We start from the raw sequence: 18111 nt of genomic DNA, 5'->3' as shown, positions 1-18111 counted from the left end.
TAATTTCTCTGCCATAAGCTGCCTCCAACGTAATTTTAGAGAATTTGGCAGTATACCCAACTGGCCTTACAACCGCAGACCATGTGTAACGACGCCAGCCCAGGACTTCCGCATCCGGCTTCTTCACCTGCGGGATCGTCTGAGACCAGCCACCGGACAGCTAATGAAACTGAGTATTTCTGTCTGTAATAAAGCCTTTTGTGGGGAAAACCTCATTCTGATTGGCTGGGCCTTGCTCCCCAGTGTGTGGGCCTGTCTCCCAAGTGGGTGGGTTTATGCCCTCCCAGGCCCACACCTGGCTACGCCTCTGCCCAGACATTTGAAATCCATAGATTAGGGCCTAATGAATTTATTTCAATTGACTGATTTCTTTATATGAACTGTAACTAAGTAAAATCATTGAAATTGTTGCATGTTGCATTTATATTTTTGTTCAGTATATTAAAAAAAATTGGCCTCGTCCTAACCTTGGTCCTGAAGGCCTTGTAGCCCGCGGCTCTGCAGAGACAGTTGCTGGCAGCCTGAGACACCTTGTGGTTGGCGTCCGTCTGGAGGCTGGCTAAGCGATGGAGGGTGTAGCCCAAGGGCAGCAGCTCAGCGATGCACCTCCCTTTCAGCTACTTCAAGGCCATTCTCCTCTTAGGACTCTCCATCGCAAACACCAGGTACACTGAAACACACCAAAAGATTTGAGGTTAGGGACAGTTCAAAATGTATTGGAATTTTGCTACATAATTTCTTCCATCCTAGCCAAGTTTCCTCATCTGCTTCCATGCACCTCCCCTATCTCAAAGTGCTTTGGTACTTATTCACTAAACTCTTCCGGGCGCTAACTTTACCACAGGTCAATATAGTCTACCAGTCTAACTGTCTAACCTGCGCTCTATCCAGGGCTGTAACTACATATGAGGACACCGAGGTCCGGACCTCTATCACGTTTTCTAGTTTGAAAAAATGAACATGTACACAGTAAAGAAAGTCTATTACGGGTCAACATCTAAATATTATTCCCAGCGCTGATCAAAGCTCAGAACGCATATTCTTGATTTGACTGAGCTCTAATCGCTCCTGCCTCTTTGCGAACTAGTGGAATAATGAACAGTGGTTTCCCACTGGGCACTGACATCAGTTTCAACGTCTAGTTTTGATTTGTATTTATTTATTTATTTTATTTCACCTTTATTTAATTAACCAGGTAGACCAGTTGAGAACAAGTTCTCATTTACAACTGTGACCTGGCCAAGATAAAGCAAAGCAGTGTGACAAAAACAACAACACAGAGTTACACATAAACAAACGTACAGTCAATAACACAAAATAAAATAAAAATAGAAAAATCTATGTACAGTGTGTGCAAATGTAGAAGAATAAGAAGGTTGGCAATAGATAGGCCATAGAGGTGAAAATGATTACAATTTAGCATTAATACTGGAGTGATAGATATGCAGATGATGATGTGCAAGTAGAGATACTGGGGTGCAAAAGAGCAAGAGGCTAAATAATAATATGGGGATGAGGTAGTCGGGTGTGCTATTTACAGATTGGCTGTGTACAGGTACAGTGCTCGTTAAGCTGCTCTGACAGCTGATGCTTAAAGTTAGAGAGGGAGATATAAGACTCCAGCTTCAGAGATTTTTGCAATTCGTTCCAGTCATTGGCAGCAGAGAACTGAAAGGAAAGGCGGCCAAAGGAAGTTTTAGCTTTGGGGATGACCAGTGCAATATACCTGCTGGAGCGCGTGCTACGGGTGGGTGTTGCTCTGGTGACCAGTGAGCTGAGATAAGGCGGGGCTTTACCTAGCAAAGACTTATAGATGACCTGGAGCCAGTGGGTTTGGCGCCGGATATGTAGTGAGGGTCAGCCAACGAGAGCATACAGGTCGCAGTGGTGGGTAGTATATGGGGCTTTGTTAATAAAACGGATGCTTAATGTGAGTCTGGAAGAAGAGTTTACAGTCTAACCAGACACCTAGGTATTTGTAGTTGTTCACATATTCTAAGTCAGAACCGTCCAGAGTAGTGACGCTAGTCGGGCTGGAGGGTGCGGGCAGCAATCGGTTGAAGAGCATGCAGTTAGTTTTACTAGCATTTAAAAGCAGTTGGAGGCCACGGAAGGAGAGTTGTATGGCATTGAAGCTCGTGTGGAGGTTAGTTAACACAGTGTCCAAAGAAGAGCCAGAGGTATACAGAATGGTGTCGTCTGCGTAGAGGTGGATCAGAGAATCACCAGCAGCAAGAGCGACATCATTGATGTATACAGAGAAGAGAGTCAGCCCGAGAATTGAACCCTGTGGCACCCCCATAGAGACTGCCAGAGGTCCGGACAACAGGCCCTCCGATTTGACACACTGAACTCTATCAGAGAAGTATTTGGTGAACCAGGCGAGGCAATCATTTGAGAAACCAAGGCTGTTGAGTCTGCCGATAAGAATGTGGTGATTGACAGAGTCGAAAGCCTTAGCCAGGTCGATGAATACGGCTGCACAGTAATGTCTCTTATCGATGGCGGTTATGATATCGTTTAGGACCTTGAGCGTGGCTGAGGTGCACCCATGACCAGCTCTGAAACCAGATTGCATAGCGGAGAAGGTACGGTGGGATTCGAAATGGTCGGTAATCTGTTTGTGAACTTGGCTTTCGAAGAACTTAGAAAGGCAGGGTAGGATATAGGTCTGTAGCAGTTTGGGTGTAGAGTGTCTCCCCCTTTGAAGAGGGGGATGACCGCGGCAGCTTTCCAATCTTTGGGAATCTCAGACGATACGAAAGAGAGGTTGAACAGGCTAGTAATAGGGCTTGCAACAATTTTGGCAGATAATTTAATTAATTAATTTTTAATTCTTAAAATGACTAGAGCACAGGGAGGGACAGAGGGAGAGACACAGACAGAGAGAGAAATTAGGGTGAAAGAGAGAGAAAATGTATGTGACAGGCATTTAAACCATTTGTAGGTTAAACTGAAGTACAAACATGTGTTGAGAGCCAAGTGTTAATTGTCTGGCCTCCGTTTCAGTCGGTTTCAGTCGTCCTTCTCTTTGAAATTAATGAAAAACTGGCTTCAAATATCAAAATAATCTGTTTAGCATTGTCTGAGAAGCACCTGCAAATATCATTCTATTGATCTAATAGTTTCATGCTACGTTCAATTGCCCGAGAGAAAAACCTATGACCTATACATTTTTGGGGCGGCAGGTAGCCTAGTGGTTAGAACATTGGGCCAGTAACCAAAAGGTTGCTGGATCGAATCTCTGAGCTGACAAGGTAAAAATCTGTCGTTCTACCTCTAAACAAGGCAGTTAACCCACTGTTCCCCGGTAGGCCGTCATTGTAAATAAGAATTTGTTCTTAACTGACTTGCCTAGTTAAATGAAGGTTAACTTTTTAAATAATTATTTGAACCAGCAGATTCTTGTGACCTGAGCAGGAAAAACTCCAGGTATTAGTTATAGCCTAGTTTCATTGTAGTAAAGTTTTATTCACAAGGAAGATATTTTAATGTTTTATTATTTTTTATTCTCCCAAATGTACAAGGTAGGTACAGTATGTCCCTTCTCCCCTTCCTACCTGCACAGGCCGCCATTAGTTTCTCAGTATAATCTGGAATAACTCAGCACTTTATAACCATATAAACATAAACCTTGTAAACTCTTTTTAAAATGGCTACCAGTTGAAACTATTAGTGTACTTACTTCCACACCACCTCTAGTTGAATCTTGATGGTGCCCAGTTCAGTGATGTCCACCACCATGAGCTGGGGTTGAGACATAAAGAAGTCAGCACTCTTTCATGTTACCATGCCAACCAGCAGGGACCCCAAGCCCTTGACCTCTGTTACCTGAGTAGAGACACGTGATTGGTCAGTTGAAAGGTCACAGAAGCTCATGAATGTATTACTCCTCATTCTTCAGGTGCATATTCCTAACATTACAACTATCTTCTTTCTCCATCTTTGTCATTCACAGACATTTAAGTTAAGTTTATTGTCACATGCACAAGTAGAGTGAAATGCCTTTCTTTGCAAGCTGTTTCCCAACAATGCAGTAATCAATATCACTAGTACTATAAAATTAATTAAGTAAGCTATATACAGGGTTAGTACCAATACCATATTTACAATGTGCAGTGATACTGAAGTGGTATGGGTAGATATGTATAGGAGTAAGGTGACTATGCATCAGAATGTATGATAAACAGAGTAGTATCAGTGTATATGATGGTTGTATGTAAGTGTGTGTGCATGCGTGTGTGTAGAGTCCAGGGGACAGAAAACAGAATCCTCCATTATAGTGATTAGAAAAATGGCGATCTTCCTGGTCAATCTTTGTGTAAATTAAAAACGTGTAAATAAAAAAGACAATCATGGTACCAATAATTTTTTTGTAGTTGTTTTTATTATGGACCCCCATTAGCTGCTGCCAAAGCAGCGGCTACTCTTCCTGAGGTCCAGCAAAATTAAGGCAGTTTATACAATTTTAAAACATTACAATACATTCACAGATTTCACAACACACTGTGTGCCCTCGGGCCCCTACTCCACCACTACCCAAAATCTACAGTACTAAATCATGCGGATGTTATAGTGTGTGTGTGTGTGTGTGTGTGTGCCAATGTTTGTTTCACAACACAATGTGTGCCCTCAGGCCCCTACTCCACTACTACCACATATCTACAGTACTAAGTGTGTGTGTGTGTGTGTGTGTGTGTGTGTGTGTGTGTGTGTGTGTGTGTGTGTGTGTGTGTGTGTGTGTGGGTGTGGTTGGTGGTGTGTGTGTATGTGGTGTGTGTTGGTGGTGTGTGTGTGTGTGTGTGTGTGTGTGTGTGTGTGTGTGTGTGTGTGTGTGTGTGTGTGTGTGCCAATGTTTGTGTTGCTTCACAGTCCCCGCTGTTCCAGAAGGTGTTTTTTAAATCTAATTTTACTGCTTGCGTCAGTTACTTGATGTGGAATAGAGTTCCATGTTTTCATGGCTCTATGTAGTACTGTGTGCCTCCCATAGTCTGTTCTGGACTTGGGGACTGCGAAGATTGTGGCATTTGTGGCACCTTACCACACGACTGAACAGTAGTCGAGGTGCGATAAAACTAGGGCCTGTAGGACCTACCTTGTTGACAGTGTTGTTAAGAAGGCAGAGCATCACTTTATTATAGACAGATTTCTCCCCATCTTAGCTACTACTGCATCAATATTGTTTGACCATGACAGTTTACTCCAAGCAGTTTAGTCATCTCAACTTGCTTAATTTCCACATTATTTATTACAAACACAATGCTTTTAGTTTTAGAAATATTTAGGGCTAACTTATTCCTTGCCACCCACTGAAACTAACTGCAGCTCTTTGTTGAGTGTTGCAGTCATTTCAGTTGCTGTAGTAGCTGACGTGTATAGTGTTGAGTCATCCGCATACATAGAAACACTGTATTTACTCAAAGTCAGTGGCATGTCATTAGTAAAAATTGAAAAAAGCAAGGGGCCTAAACAGCTACCCTGGGGAATTCCTGAATCTAACTGGATTATATTTGAGAGGCTTCCATTAAAGAACACTTGGTCTGTTAGACAAGTAACTTGTTATCCACATTATAGCAGTGTGTGTAAAGCCACAACACATACATTTTTCCAGCAGTAGACTATGATCAATAATGTCAAAAGCTGCACTGAAGTCTAACTAGACAGCCCCCACAATAATTTTATCATCAATTTCTCTCAGCCAAACATCAGTCATTTGTGTAAGTGCTGTGCTTGTTGAGTGTCCGTCCCTATAAACACGCTGAAATTCTGTTGTCAATTTGTTTACTGTAAAATAGCATTATATCTGGTCAAATACAGTTTTCCAGAAGTTTACTAAGGGTTGGTAACAGGCTGAATGGTCGGCTATTTGAGCCTGTAAAGGGGGTTTTACTATTCTTGGGTAGCGGAATGACTTTAGCTTCCCTCCAGGCCTGAGGGCACACACTCTCTAGTAGGGTTAAATTGAAGATGTGGCAAATAGGAGTGGCAATATTGTCTGCTATTATCCTCAGTACTTTTCCATCCAGATTGTCAGACCCTGGTGGCTTGTCATTGTTGATAGACAACAATAATTTTTTCACCTCTTCCACACTGACTTTACGGAATTCAAAAGTACAATTCTTGTCTTTCTTAATTTGGTCCGATATACTTGGATGTGTAGTGTCAGCGTTTGTTGCTGGCATGGCATCCCTAAGTTTGCTTATCTTGCCAATGAAAAAGTCATTAAAGTAGTTTGCAATATCAGTGGGCTTTGTGATGAACGGGCCATCTGATTCAATGAATGAAGGAGCCGAGTTTGCTTTTTTTCCCAAAAATGTAATTTAAGGTGCCCCAAAGCTTTTTACTATCATTCTTCATAAAATGTATCTTTGTTTCATAGTGTAGTTTCTTTTTCCTTTAGTTTAGTCACATGATTTCTTAATTTGCAGTATGTTTGCCGATCAGTTGGGCTGCCAGACTTATTTGCCATACCTTTCGCCTCATCCTTCTCAACCATACAATTTTTATATTAATCATCAATCCAAGGGGATTTAACAGTTTTTACAGTCATTTTCTTAATCGGTGTGTGCTTATTAGTAACTGGAATAAGTAGTTTCATAAATGTGTCAAGTGCAGAGTCTGGTTGCTCTTCATTACACACCACAGACCAGCAAATATTCTTTACATCATCAACATATGAATCGCTACAAAACTTATTGTATGACCTCTTATACACTATATTAGGCACAGCCTATGGAACTTTGGTTTTCCTAGATATGGCTATTATATTGTGATCACTACATACTATGGATTTGTTCTGCTTTAAAGCAAATATCTGCAGCGTTAGTAAAAATGTGATCAATACACATTGATGATTGAATTCCTGTGCTGTTTGTAACTACCCTGGTAGGTTGACTGACAACCTGATCCAGGTTGCAGGCAGTGCTTACATTTGAAGTTTTTTTCTTGAGTGGGCAGCTTGATGATAGCCACATACATTATCAAACATTTCACACATATTATCCAGATACTGACTGTTAGCACTTGGTGGTCTATAGCAGCTTCCCACAAGAATGGGCTTTTGGTGAGGCAGATGAACCTGTAGCCATATTACTTCAACAGTATTTAACATTAGATCGTCTCTAAGCTTTACAGGAATGTGGTTCTGAATATAGACCGCAACATCGCCCCCGTTGGCATTTCTGTCTTTTCGGTACATGTTATAACCATGTATTGCTACCACTGTATCATCAAAGGTATTATCTAAGTGAGTTTTAGAGATAGTCAGAATATGAATGTCATCTGTTACAAGGAAGTTATTGACTTCAAGAACCTTGTTTCTTGGGCTACATATGTTAATAGGGGCTATTTTTAGCACTTTTCTGGGTTGCTTGATTGTTTTTAATGCTTTACTGGGAAGCTTATCAGAGGTAGACTTACTCATGTTATTTACATTGGAGCTGATTGTGCAGTGGGAGTTGCATAAAGTGGTCTTCCACCCCGCCTCAGTGCTAACAGTGTAACTCTGGTTTGTAGGCTCATGATTACTGCTTACAATAGCTGTAGGATAAACAGGTGTATTCGGTGCAATTAGGGGTACATAAATTATATTACTTACATACATTGTGTTTGCCAATGCCCCTAAGATCATGTACATTTGATGCAGTATTATGACGACTCAATGTCACAATGGTAGGGATTAACTGAGCTGGTCTTGGATCATTTACCAGTCATTGTTTCAACGTAGCCTTGAAATGCGTGGACAGGAGCCAAGAGGATTTGGATGGACTCCGTCATTCCTGTAGAGTATCTTCTGTTTCCAGAAGGTGTCAAAGTTATCAATAAAAGTGTCTCCAGTAAAGCAACAGTAGTCTTTTAGTCAGGTGTGTAATGTCAGCAGTCTGCTGAATCTTTCACACCCGCGGCCCAACGGTGGGAGCTGAACCCGAGGTAGAGGCCACCGGAGGGGGAGACAGAGCCGAGGACGAAGACGCAGGTATCTCCGGATCCGATGATGATTGGGAAGCCACCACAGACGAAGGTGACCGGAACCTTTGAGGACCCATGCCAAATCTTTTCAACCTCCTCCTTCACGAATGTGTGCGTGTGTGTGGACCATTTTAAGTCCTTAGTGATTTGGACACCAAGGAACTTGAAGCTCTCGACCCGCTCCAAAGTTCTTCAGGCAAAAATATAAATCCACAACGTCAAAAGTAATTCCAAGAGAAAAAGGTAATCCTCCAAGTCAAAAGGTAAATCCACAAGGTGGTAGGTACAGCAGGAAAAAGCCTCAAAAGAATAATCAAAAATAAATAAACGAGAACAAAAACAGAGTACCACAAGAGAGTCCAACTGGAGTAACAAATGTTCACAGCATCGCTGAGGCTGGGGGCTAACATTCAAACACAGAGCAAAGAACTGAGGAAAACTAAGGGTTTAAATACATTCAAGGGAAACGAGGCACAGGTGCAAATAATAACTGGAAACAAGGGAAAACAAAAGGGTCAAAAAAGCACAATGGGGGCATCTAGTGGCCAAAACCGGAACAATCCTGGCCAAATCCTGACAGCGTTGTCTATTGATCTGTTGGGTGGTATGCAAAATGGAGTGGGTCTAGGGCACATGTGTCAAAATCATTCCATGGAAGGCCGAGTGTCTGCGGGTTTTCACTCCTCCCTTGTACTTGATTGATGAAGTAAGTAAAATAATTAGTAAGGAACTCCCCTCACCTGGTTGTCTGTCTTAATTGAAAGGAAAAAAACAAAACCCGCGTACACAAGGCCCTCCATTGAATGAGTTTGACACACCTGGTCTAGGGTGTCTGGGATGATGAAGTTGATGTGTGTGTGCCATAACCAGCATATGAATCCATACAGAAAATATAAAACATTCAAAATCAGAATATCGCTTGAAAAAAGAGCGAGCCAATACCCCGCCGGGACACTCTTTGCAGACAAGAATATATTCTGCAAACCCTGTAATTTAGCATTAGATTATAAATGGAAAAACACATTCAGCTGTCTCAGAAGAATGCTTCTACCTTTTCTGTTCTGAAAATAGTCTACATTTCCCTCTACATTTTCTGATATAAAAACGACTATCATACCCATATGTAAAGAACAGACAATGAATACATTGTGAAATATTCTTGATTGATGTTGTCTTATGTAAGGATGAGACTGTTTCACTATATCCTCCACAACCTTTTTTTATTTAACTAGGCATGTCAGTTAAGAACAAATTCTTACTTACAATGATGTCCTACCCTGGCAAAACCATAACCCGGACGACGCTGGGCCAGTTGCGCTCCGCCCTATGGGACTCCCAATCACAGCCGATTATGATACAGGCTGGAATTGAACCAGAGTCTGTAGTGACACCTCGAACACTGAGATGCAGTGCCTTAGACTGCTGCGCCACTCAGGAGTCCTACCTTCTTCTAAGGTAGAAGCATTCATCTGAGACAGCGGAATGTGTCTTTCCATTTATAATCTCATGCTAAATTGCAGGTTTTGCAGAAGATATTGTTGCCTGCAAAGCGCGTTCTAGCGGGGTACTGGCACGCTCTTTTTTCAAGCGATATTCGGATTTGGAATTTTGGAATTTTTCTGGGTGGATTCATAGTCTCTCCCCTTTAACTGTCCTAATTGCCCCACTTTTATAACCTCAGATGATCAGAGAATGAGTCTGCTGGCGAGGATCAGCTTGAGCAAAGTGAGGTGTAGAATCACTGATCTACAAATAGTATTCCCTGCCAAATAATAGGCTTTGTGCAATTAAGATTTAAATGCTTCGCCTCCCCTGGATTAGGCGACTCCCCTCACCAAACACTCATGCACAACCAGACATTGAATGATTGATTGGAGAAAGGTTGTGTATATGTAAGAGCATTTCCTAGGATTTTCTGCCTGTAGAAATACCGGTCAAAAAAAATACAAATAATAATAAATACACCAGACCCTACCTATAGCGACACTATGTGACCCTACATGGCTTTAATCTAAAGTGGTGCACTATGTAGCAGTTATACTGTAAATTGAGATGCAGCTCAGTCTAATGCCTTTTATTAATTAGATTTTCTGGCCTGCCTCCTCTCTCTTCTGTCCTCTCGCCTTCTTCTTCTTCTGTCGATGAAGTAGAACACTCTTCTGTTTACCTACTAACGAATTGACACACTCCTCGACCACTCAACCACTTATCACGGAGGAGAGAGGACAGAGGAGAGAGGGCAGAGGACAAACTTTTGCCCAAACGAGAAATCCCCATTGTCTTTAGGGGCCAGTTTCCTGGACATAGATTAAGACTAGTCCTGGATTTAGAGCCACTTTCAAATACAGATTCTCAATTGAGCACGTTTTTTAGTCCAGGACAAGGTTTAATCTGTGTCCCCAAAAGCTCACCTTTATATCAAAGTTCTCGTGGATATGAGGGTAGAAGACCATCTCCTCCACATCCTACGACTGCCTGTCATCCGTCTTGATTTTGCTCCGTATATTCCGCCTCGGCCTCCCCAGACGGATCACAACCTGGATGGAAAAAGCATAAATCATTGAGGCGGTGTCCCAAATGGTACCCTATTCCCTATACAGTGCACTACTTTTAATAGAGTGCCATTTCGGACGCAGACTGAGTGTTTTTCTTCAGTTGTGGTTTCCTCTTTAGTTGTGGTTCCTCGGAGCGTTTTTCACTGGAATATGTTTTGATATAGAAGCTCACCTCGTATTGGTCGCCTGGGCATAGTTGAGCAAAGCCGATCAATCCTGTTCGAATATATTTTTCAGATACAGATTAAAGCTTGTCAATGATGTATGCCATTTTTGGTATTTCATTTCACTGAAATGTTCAAGGTTTAACATATGTTTTACCTTGAATTTTGATGTGAAGCTCTCCCAAGAGAATCTCCAACTCCCCCTCCACGACACACATATCCTGAAAAGTATGTGTAGGTTATGATCAGTAGTGGATTGCTACTATACTTCCTTTTCACCAGTTATTTCATGATCTAACTGGACCTATAGCTGTTCTCTGAATAATCATAGTCTTATAATGTAAGAGGTTTTTAAAATGTCTTGGTACCGTAGTAAACTAAGGTGTACTTTATAAAGCATTTATAGGTAGTTTGTAAATATTTTATTCTTTGTTTCTAATCTTTTAACTAGCTATGAACTAATAATTACCTATTTATAAGCTAGTTCAAAATCCTTTAAAGTACACTTTAATATATGTATTCTACATAGTATAGTATTACAGTGATTGTCTTCAAATACTGTGTATGAACCTATGACAAGAGAAAAGAAATGGGAGATTCATAGTCCATCATGTGAACCATACCTCCACACTATATCAGTGGTAAATGGGTTATGCTAGCTCACGTGTGACCCATACCTTCCATCTGCCAATGGTACATAGACTTATTAGACCCCATGAAATATGAATAGTAATGGGCGGTCAGGCGCCCATCAGTACCCTGTGACTCCAAACCCCGCTGGTCGTAAACATAGAAGCAGTGGGCGCAACTGAACTTATGAATGAGGATGAGGAACAAGCTTTAAGTTGTCTGTTAATGACCCATACTTGCCCGTATGTTATAAACATGAAAACCGAAGGTGACAATTGACCAGGGGGTCTGTGTATACAGTGTGAGAGAACTCATGAAATTGCGCTCGACCGCATGTGACCGTGGTGATGGTTCTGGTTGAGTTCCAGCAGGCTCTCCCTGGAAGCCCGTGAGGAGGGCGAAAGAGAGAAGGCCTTCTTCATGTTCACCACCCCCTGACACAGACGCCACTGGATGCAGTAAGTCTCGTACAGCTCCTCCACCTGGAAACCACAGGTTGTCATGTAAACAGGCAGACTTTTGCCGTCCCTCTGTCGCTCTGTCGAGTTATTAATGAGCCTGTCCGTGCACATTGGAAAATCCCTCAGTGTTTGACTTTGGTGGAGCCAGGATAGGGACTACATAGACCTACATAGAGGTCATAAAAGTAAGGCCTTAGCAGTTAGTGCCGCTGACCCTGGCATGCATGCATACCGGAGACGGCATGGGTTCGAATCCGCCCTTCTGACTCGTAGTTGTCATACTTTTCCTCTCATCTTTTCACTGTCCTATCTGTTCAATAAAAGCACAGGCAATATGCTGGGGAAAAGTTATGGAAGTTGTTACCTTGCTGATTTGGAACTCCAGTCTTTGTATGTATCTCTCCAAAGCTCGGATCTCCTGTCATTGCAAAATCAGAAGGTACATTTAATGACAACTCATTTTGACCATTCGAAAAAAGGATGAGAGAGCAGGTAAAAACCGGAAACTCACCTTCTCCAAATCATACATAAAAGCCTGAAAACAGAGGAATGTACAGTATGTTTTTTTTTACCTGATTCAAAGGCTGTCTCAAAAGTTTTTCCTTGACTCCTCACATCCTCTCTCCTCCTTTCTCAAACCGATTGGAGGAAAGATCCTAGGTGATGAACCTCAGATCATCTGCTCCAATGTGTTTTGAGGATGTTAGAAGAGAGGACGCAATAAATTGACAAAGGACTGTTGAGAAAGAGAAAGAGTGTTCTACCGGAAGCCAAATAGGGTTATCCTATGGGGATTTAGTACAAATGAAGAGTATATTACAATGAGCCCATCCCCTCCACCAACCTCAACTACTGTGTACTCACCAGTCTGAAGTTCCTCTTGGTGTCTCTCTGCTGGGAGGACAGAAAGTCCATCGCCGTCTGATGGCCATCTAGATATCCCTGCCAACAAAGCTCAATATCAGCCAACAAGCACTGTACACGATGCTGAGTGGTGCAGTACATAAGCCTTCTGAATCAACAACAACACTGATTGGTTCATAAAGTTCCTGTGTTGCTCAGTTGGTAGAGCATGGCACCTGCAATGGCAGGGTTGTGGGTTCAATTCCCACAGGGGACCAGTATATGTGATTAAAAAAAATATATGTGCACTCACTACTACTGTAAGTTGCTCTGGATAAGAGTTTATGCAAAAATGTAAAAACACCTGTATTTTTCGATAAAATGTATAATCTTTGTAAATTATGTCATAAATAGGACTGGTGGAGTTATGTCACACATGCAGCTAACACAAATATATGGAAATGTCTCTTCTACCCAAAATTACAACTAACTAATTGCAGCATTACCACAAAAATGGAAGAGGCAAGTGGAAGAGGGAAAAAGAAAGGAACTTGTCTGTCGGCCCTGCATTAAAGACCAAAATTGGTTAAAGAAAATTGTGACAAATAAAAATATATACCAGTTTCATTTAAGGACAAAAAAATTATATAAAATGTCAAATTTATATATACACTGCTCAAAAAAATAAAGGGAACACTTAAACAACACAATGTAACTCCAAGTCAATCACACTTCTGTGAAATCAAACTGTCCACTTAGGAAGAAACACTGATTGACAATAAATTTCACATGCTGTTGGGTAAATGGAATAGACAAAAGGTGGAAATTATAGGCAATTAGCAAGACACCCCCAATAAAGGAGTGGTTCTGCAGGTGGTGACCACAGACCACTTCTCAGTTCCTATGCTTCCTGGCTGATGTTTTGGTCACTTTTAAATGCTGGCGGTGCTTTCACTCTAGTGGTAGCATGAGACGGAGTCTACAACCCACACAAGTGGCTCAGGTAGTGCAGCTCATCCAGGATGGCACATCAATGCGAGCTGTGGCAAGAAGGTTTGCTGTGTCTGTCAGCGTTGTGTACAGAGCATGGAGGTGCTACCAGGAGACAGGCCAGTACATCAGGAGACGTGGAGGAGGCCGCAGGAGGGCAACAACCCAGCAGCAGGACCGCTACCTCCGCCTTTGTGCAAGGAAGAGCACTGCCAGAGCCCTGCAAAATGACCTCCAGCAGGCAACAAACAAATTTCCAGGCTCCTATGCCGGTTCATCGTGCTTCTATGCCCCAGCCGGCTGGTCCAGCGCCCATGCCTCGGCCGGCATGTCAGGCTCGTCCAGGTGGGACGCCGGGTGGTGCCCCTAGAGGGGGTGGTACTGTCACGCCTGCTCCCGCTCTCCCTCCCTGGCACTCGAGGGCGCCAGGCTGCCCAGCACTATGCACTCCTGCCACCATCATTAAGCACACCTGCTTCCCTCATCACGCGCATCAGTGATCCATTACACTCACCTGGACTCAATCACCTGTGTCATTACCTCCCCTATATTTGTCTGTTCCCCAGCTCTGTTCCCCGGCTTTAGCATAATTGTCATTTTGTTACCCAGTTCTGATGCTGTTCCTGTCCTGTTCCATGACTGTGCAAAATTAAATGTTCACTCTCAGTACTTGCTCTACTCCAGCGTTGGTCCTTACACTCAAATGGGATAGTTTTTTTTCTCTACATTCAAAGATTCAATCATGGACACTCTTACTGACACTTGTGGCTGCTTCACATGATGTATTGTTGTCTCTAACTTTTTGCCCTTCGTGCTGTTGTCTGTGCCGAACAATGTTTGTACCATGTTTGTGCTGCTACCATGTTGTGCTGCTGCCATGTTGTGTCGCTACCATGTTGTCATGTTTTGTTGCTGCCATGCTGTGTTGTTGTCTTAGGTCTCTCTTTATGTAGTGTTGTGGTGTCTCTCTTGTCTGGATGTGTGTTATAACCCACATTTTATTTTTAATCCCAGACCCTGACCCGGCCGTCATTGTAAATAAGAATGTGTTCTTAATTTACTTGCCTAGTTAAATCAAGGTAAATCATACATATAATTGTGACTGGCTGCCAATGCCTCCATACAATACTAATTTAAACTGTCATCTGGAAAGTGAACCCTGACTGCAGCGGATGTGTTGCATAGAATTTTCCTGTGTGCCATGGCATAGTTCCACGAATACCTCCCTGTAGTAGATGTCATTGCTCTCCAAAGCAAAATAAAGTGACACAACCTTAAAAATGGACATAGATGAACAGCTTCTCCCATTATGTCTCTGTCAATCTCATTCCATATCTTTATGAAGTATGGACAGCCTAACTCTATGTAGTGCACTACTTTTTACCAGAGCCCTATGGGCTCTATGAGTAGTCTGTGCATCTGCTATCTCAGAGAAACAAGCTAGGAGGCTCCCTCCCTGTGTGTTGAGGAGGGCACGTGGTGACACAAAGGCCAAATGTCAGTCTGGGCTCTGCAGCCAGCCAATCAATACTAGATGGGAGTTCAACAAGGGAAATACTTGGCGAACTTTAGCTAAGGTTAGCTAACACATTCCATTTGTTTTGTGTTAGGCGTGAACATTCTATACCAAGTGTACTAATCAATATAACTTCACATGCCATTCTTATATGAGCTATTATCTAATAGGTAATTCATTTATTATTAATAGCTATCTTTTTCTCAGTAAATCAATACAGTTCTGTAAAGTAGGGACTACTCCATGTCATAAAGAGGAATATAAAGATGATTTACAAAGAAAAATATTTTACTATTTACTTCCTATTTGAACAACCATTTGGTGTTGTTTCTTTCCGGATGGTTAATTTCTTTACATAAAATATCTGATTTGTTTGGGAATGAAATTAAAATTGTCATGTTTTGTCTTTGATCATCATGTCTTGTCCCTGTGCTTCCCTCTGCTGGTCTTATTAGGTTCTTTCCCTCTTTCTATCCCTCTCTCTCCTCCTCCCTCTCTCCCTCTCCCGCTCTCTCTCTCTATCGTTCCGTTCCTGCTCCCAGCTGTTTCTCATTCTCCTAACGACCTCATTTACTCTTTCACACCTGTCCCCTATTTTGCCCTCTGATTAGAGTCCCTATTTCTCCCTCTGTTTTCCGCTTCTGTCCTTGTCTCGAACGTGCTGAACATGAATCTCGAGTGACGGTGAAAAATCAGGATATCGTCAAGGTAAACGAAAACAAAGATGTTCAGCATGTCTCTCAGTACATCATTAACTAATGCCTGAAAGACAGCTGGAGCATTAGCGAGACCGAACGGCAGAACCCGGTATTCAAAATGCCCTAAGGAGTGTTAAACGCGTTTTCCACTCGTCCCCTCCTGATGCGCACGAGATGGTAAGCGTTGCGAAGGTCCAACTTAGAAAGAACCCGGCTCCCTGCAGAATCTCGAAGGCTGACGACATAAGGGGAAGCGGATAACGATTCTTAACCGTTATGTCATTCAGCCCTCGATAATCCACGCAGGGGCGCAAGGTACCGTCCTTCTCTCTAACAAGAAAAACCCCGCTCCGGCGGAGAGGAAGAAGGCACCACGGTACAGGCGTCGAGAGAAACAGACAGATAATCCTCGAGAGCCTTACGTTCGGGAGCCGACAGAGAGTATAGTCTACCCCGAGGGGAGTGGTCCCCGGAAGGAGATCAATACAACAATCATACGACCGGTGAGGAGGAAGAGAGTTGGCTCTGGACCGACTGAAGACCGTGCGCAGATCATGATATTCCTCCGGCACTCCTGTCAAATCACCAGGTTCCTCCTGAGTAGAGGGGACAGAAGAAACAGGAGGAATAGCAGACATTAAACACTTCACATGACAAGAAACGTTCCAGGATAGGATAGAATTACTAGACCAATTAATAGAAGGATTATGACATACTAGCCAGGGATGACCCAACAACAGGTGTAAAGGTGAACGAAAAATCAAAAAGGAAATGGTCTCACTGTGGTTACCAGATACTGTGAGGGTTAAAGGTAGTGTCTCACATCTGTACTGGGGAGAAGACTACCATCTAAGGCGAACATGGCGTGGGCTTCCTAACTGTCTGAGAGGAATGTCATGCTTCCGAGCCCATGCTTCGTCCATAAAACAACCCTCAGCCCCAGAGTCTATCAAGGCCCTGCAGGAAGCAGCCGAACCGGTCCAGCGTAGATGGACCGACAAGGTAGTACAGGATCTTGATGGAGAGACCTGAGTAGTAGCGCTCACCAGTAGCCCTCCGTTACTGATAGCTCTGGCCTTTTACTGGACATGACATGACAAAATGTCCAGCAGAACCGCAATAGAGGCAAAGGCGGTTGGTGATTCTCCGTTCCCTCTCCTTAGTCGAGATGCGAATACCTCCCAGCTGCATGGGCTCAGTCTCTGAGCCGGTGGGAGGAGATGGTTGAGATGCGGAGAGGGGAAACACCGTTAACGGGAGCTCTCTTCCACGAGCTCGGTGACGAAGATCTACCCGTCGTTTATGCGGATGGGCGAGTGCAATCAAAGAGTCCACGCTGGAAGGAACCTCCCGGGAGAAATCTCATCCTTAACCTCTGCGTGGAGTCCTCCAGAAAACGAGCGAGCAACGCCGGCTCGTTCCAGTCACTGGATGCAGCAAGAGTGCGAAACTCTATAGAGTAATCCGTTATGGATCGATCACCTTGACATAGGGAAGCCAGGGCCCTGGAAGCCTCCTTCCAAAAACTGAACGATCAAAAACCCGTATCATCTCCTCTTTAAAGTTCTGATAAACGTTAGAACACTCAGCCCTTGCCTCCCAGATAGCTGTGCCCCACTCCCGAGCCCGACCAGTAAGGAGAGATATGACGTAAGCGATCCGAGCTCTCTCTCTTGAGTATGTGTTGGGCTGGAGAGAGAACACAATATCACACTGGGTGAGAAAGGAGCGACACTCAGTGGGCTGCCCAGAGTAACATGGTGGGTTATTAACCCTAGGTTCCGGAGACTCGGAAGACCAGGAAGTAGCTGGTGGCACGAGACGAAGACTCTGAAACTGTCCTGACAGGTCGGAGACCTGAGCGGCCAGGGTCTCAACGGCATGACGAGCAGCAGACAATTCCTGCTCGGTTCTGCCGAGCATTGCTCCCTGGAACTTTGACGGCAGTGTTGAGAGAATCCGTAGTCGCTGGGTCCATCTTGGTCGGATTCTTCTGTTATGCTGGTGAATGAGGACCCAAAAGCGACGTAATAGAAACAGAGTCTTTATTCCAGTCTTAACAAACAATGATTCCTGGATAATCAAAGGTAAATCCAAAAACAGGAAACTGAATCCTCTCGTCAGTAGAGAGGAACGACTGGAGACGCGACCACAAACTGCAGGTCGCTTCAGGAAGGCACAGGCCGTAGCTGACATAGCCCCCTGCTCACACGCAGCATCTGAAGAAGGCAAAAACACGACAGGGCGGAACAAGGACACAGAACAGCAAACATCAAACAAGAATCC

The 18111-nt window shown here is 43.3% G+C and overlaps 1 protein-coding gene and 1 long non-coding RNA gene across 2 annotated transcripts in view; both read right to left on the bottom strand.

Moving 5' to 3' along the window:
* The window catches only part of LOC111969761 (uncharacterized), a 65812-nt gene extending 61999 nt beyond the window's left edge, over window positions 1-3813 (bottom strand). The window contains exons 1-2 of the long non-coding RNA XR_002878043.2: window positions 3686-3813; window positions 468-670 (exon numbers count right to left, since the gene is read on the bottom strand). This is a non-coding gene — a long non-coding RNA (uncharacterized lncRNA). The remainder of the gene's footprint in view (window positions 1-467; window positions 671-3685) is intronic.
* A 6570-nt stretch (window positions 3814-10383) lies between these two features.
* LOC111969612 (uncharacterized) overlaps window positions 10384-18111 on the bottom strand; it is a 24598-nt gene continuing 16870 nt past the window's right edge. Inside the window, exons 3-8 of the mRNA XM_070445812.1 lie at window positions 12643-12720; window positions 12143-12196; window positions 11558-11799; window positions 10845-10908; window positions 10696-10739; window positions 10384-10505 (exon numbers count right to left, since the gene is read on the bottom strand). Of these exons, the coding sequence (XP_070301913.1) occupies window positions 10434-10505; window positions 10696-10739; window positions 10845-10908; window positions 11558-11799; window positions 12143-12196; window positions 12643-12720 (554 nt within the window). The 3' untranslated portion in view covers window positions 10384-10433. The remainder of the gene's footprint in view (window positions 10506-10695; window positions 10740-10844; window positions 10909-11557; window positions 11800-12142; window positions 12197-12642; window positions 12721-18111) is intronic.

This window comes from Salvelinus sp. IW2-2015, linkage group LG11, assembly GCF_002910315.2.
Source record: "Salvelinus sp. IW2-2015 linkage group LG11, ASM291031v2, whole genome shotgun sequence".
Taxonomy (NCBI): Eukaryota; Metazoa; Chordata; class Actinopteri; order Salmoniformes; family Salmonidae; genus Salvelinus; species Salvelinus sp. IW2-2015.
This window is presented reverse-complemented; position numbering and strand designations above follow the sequence as displayed.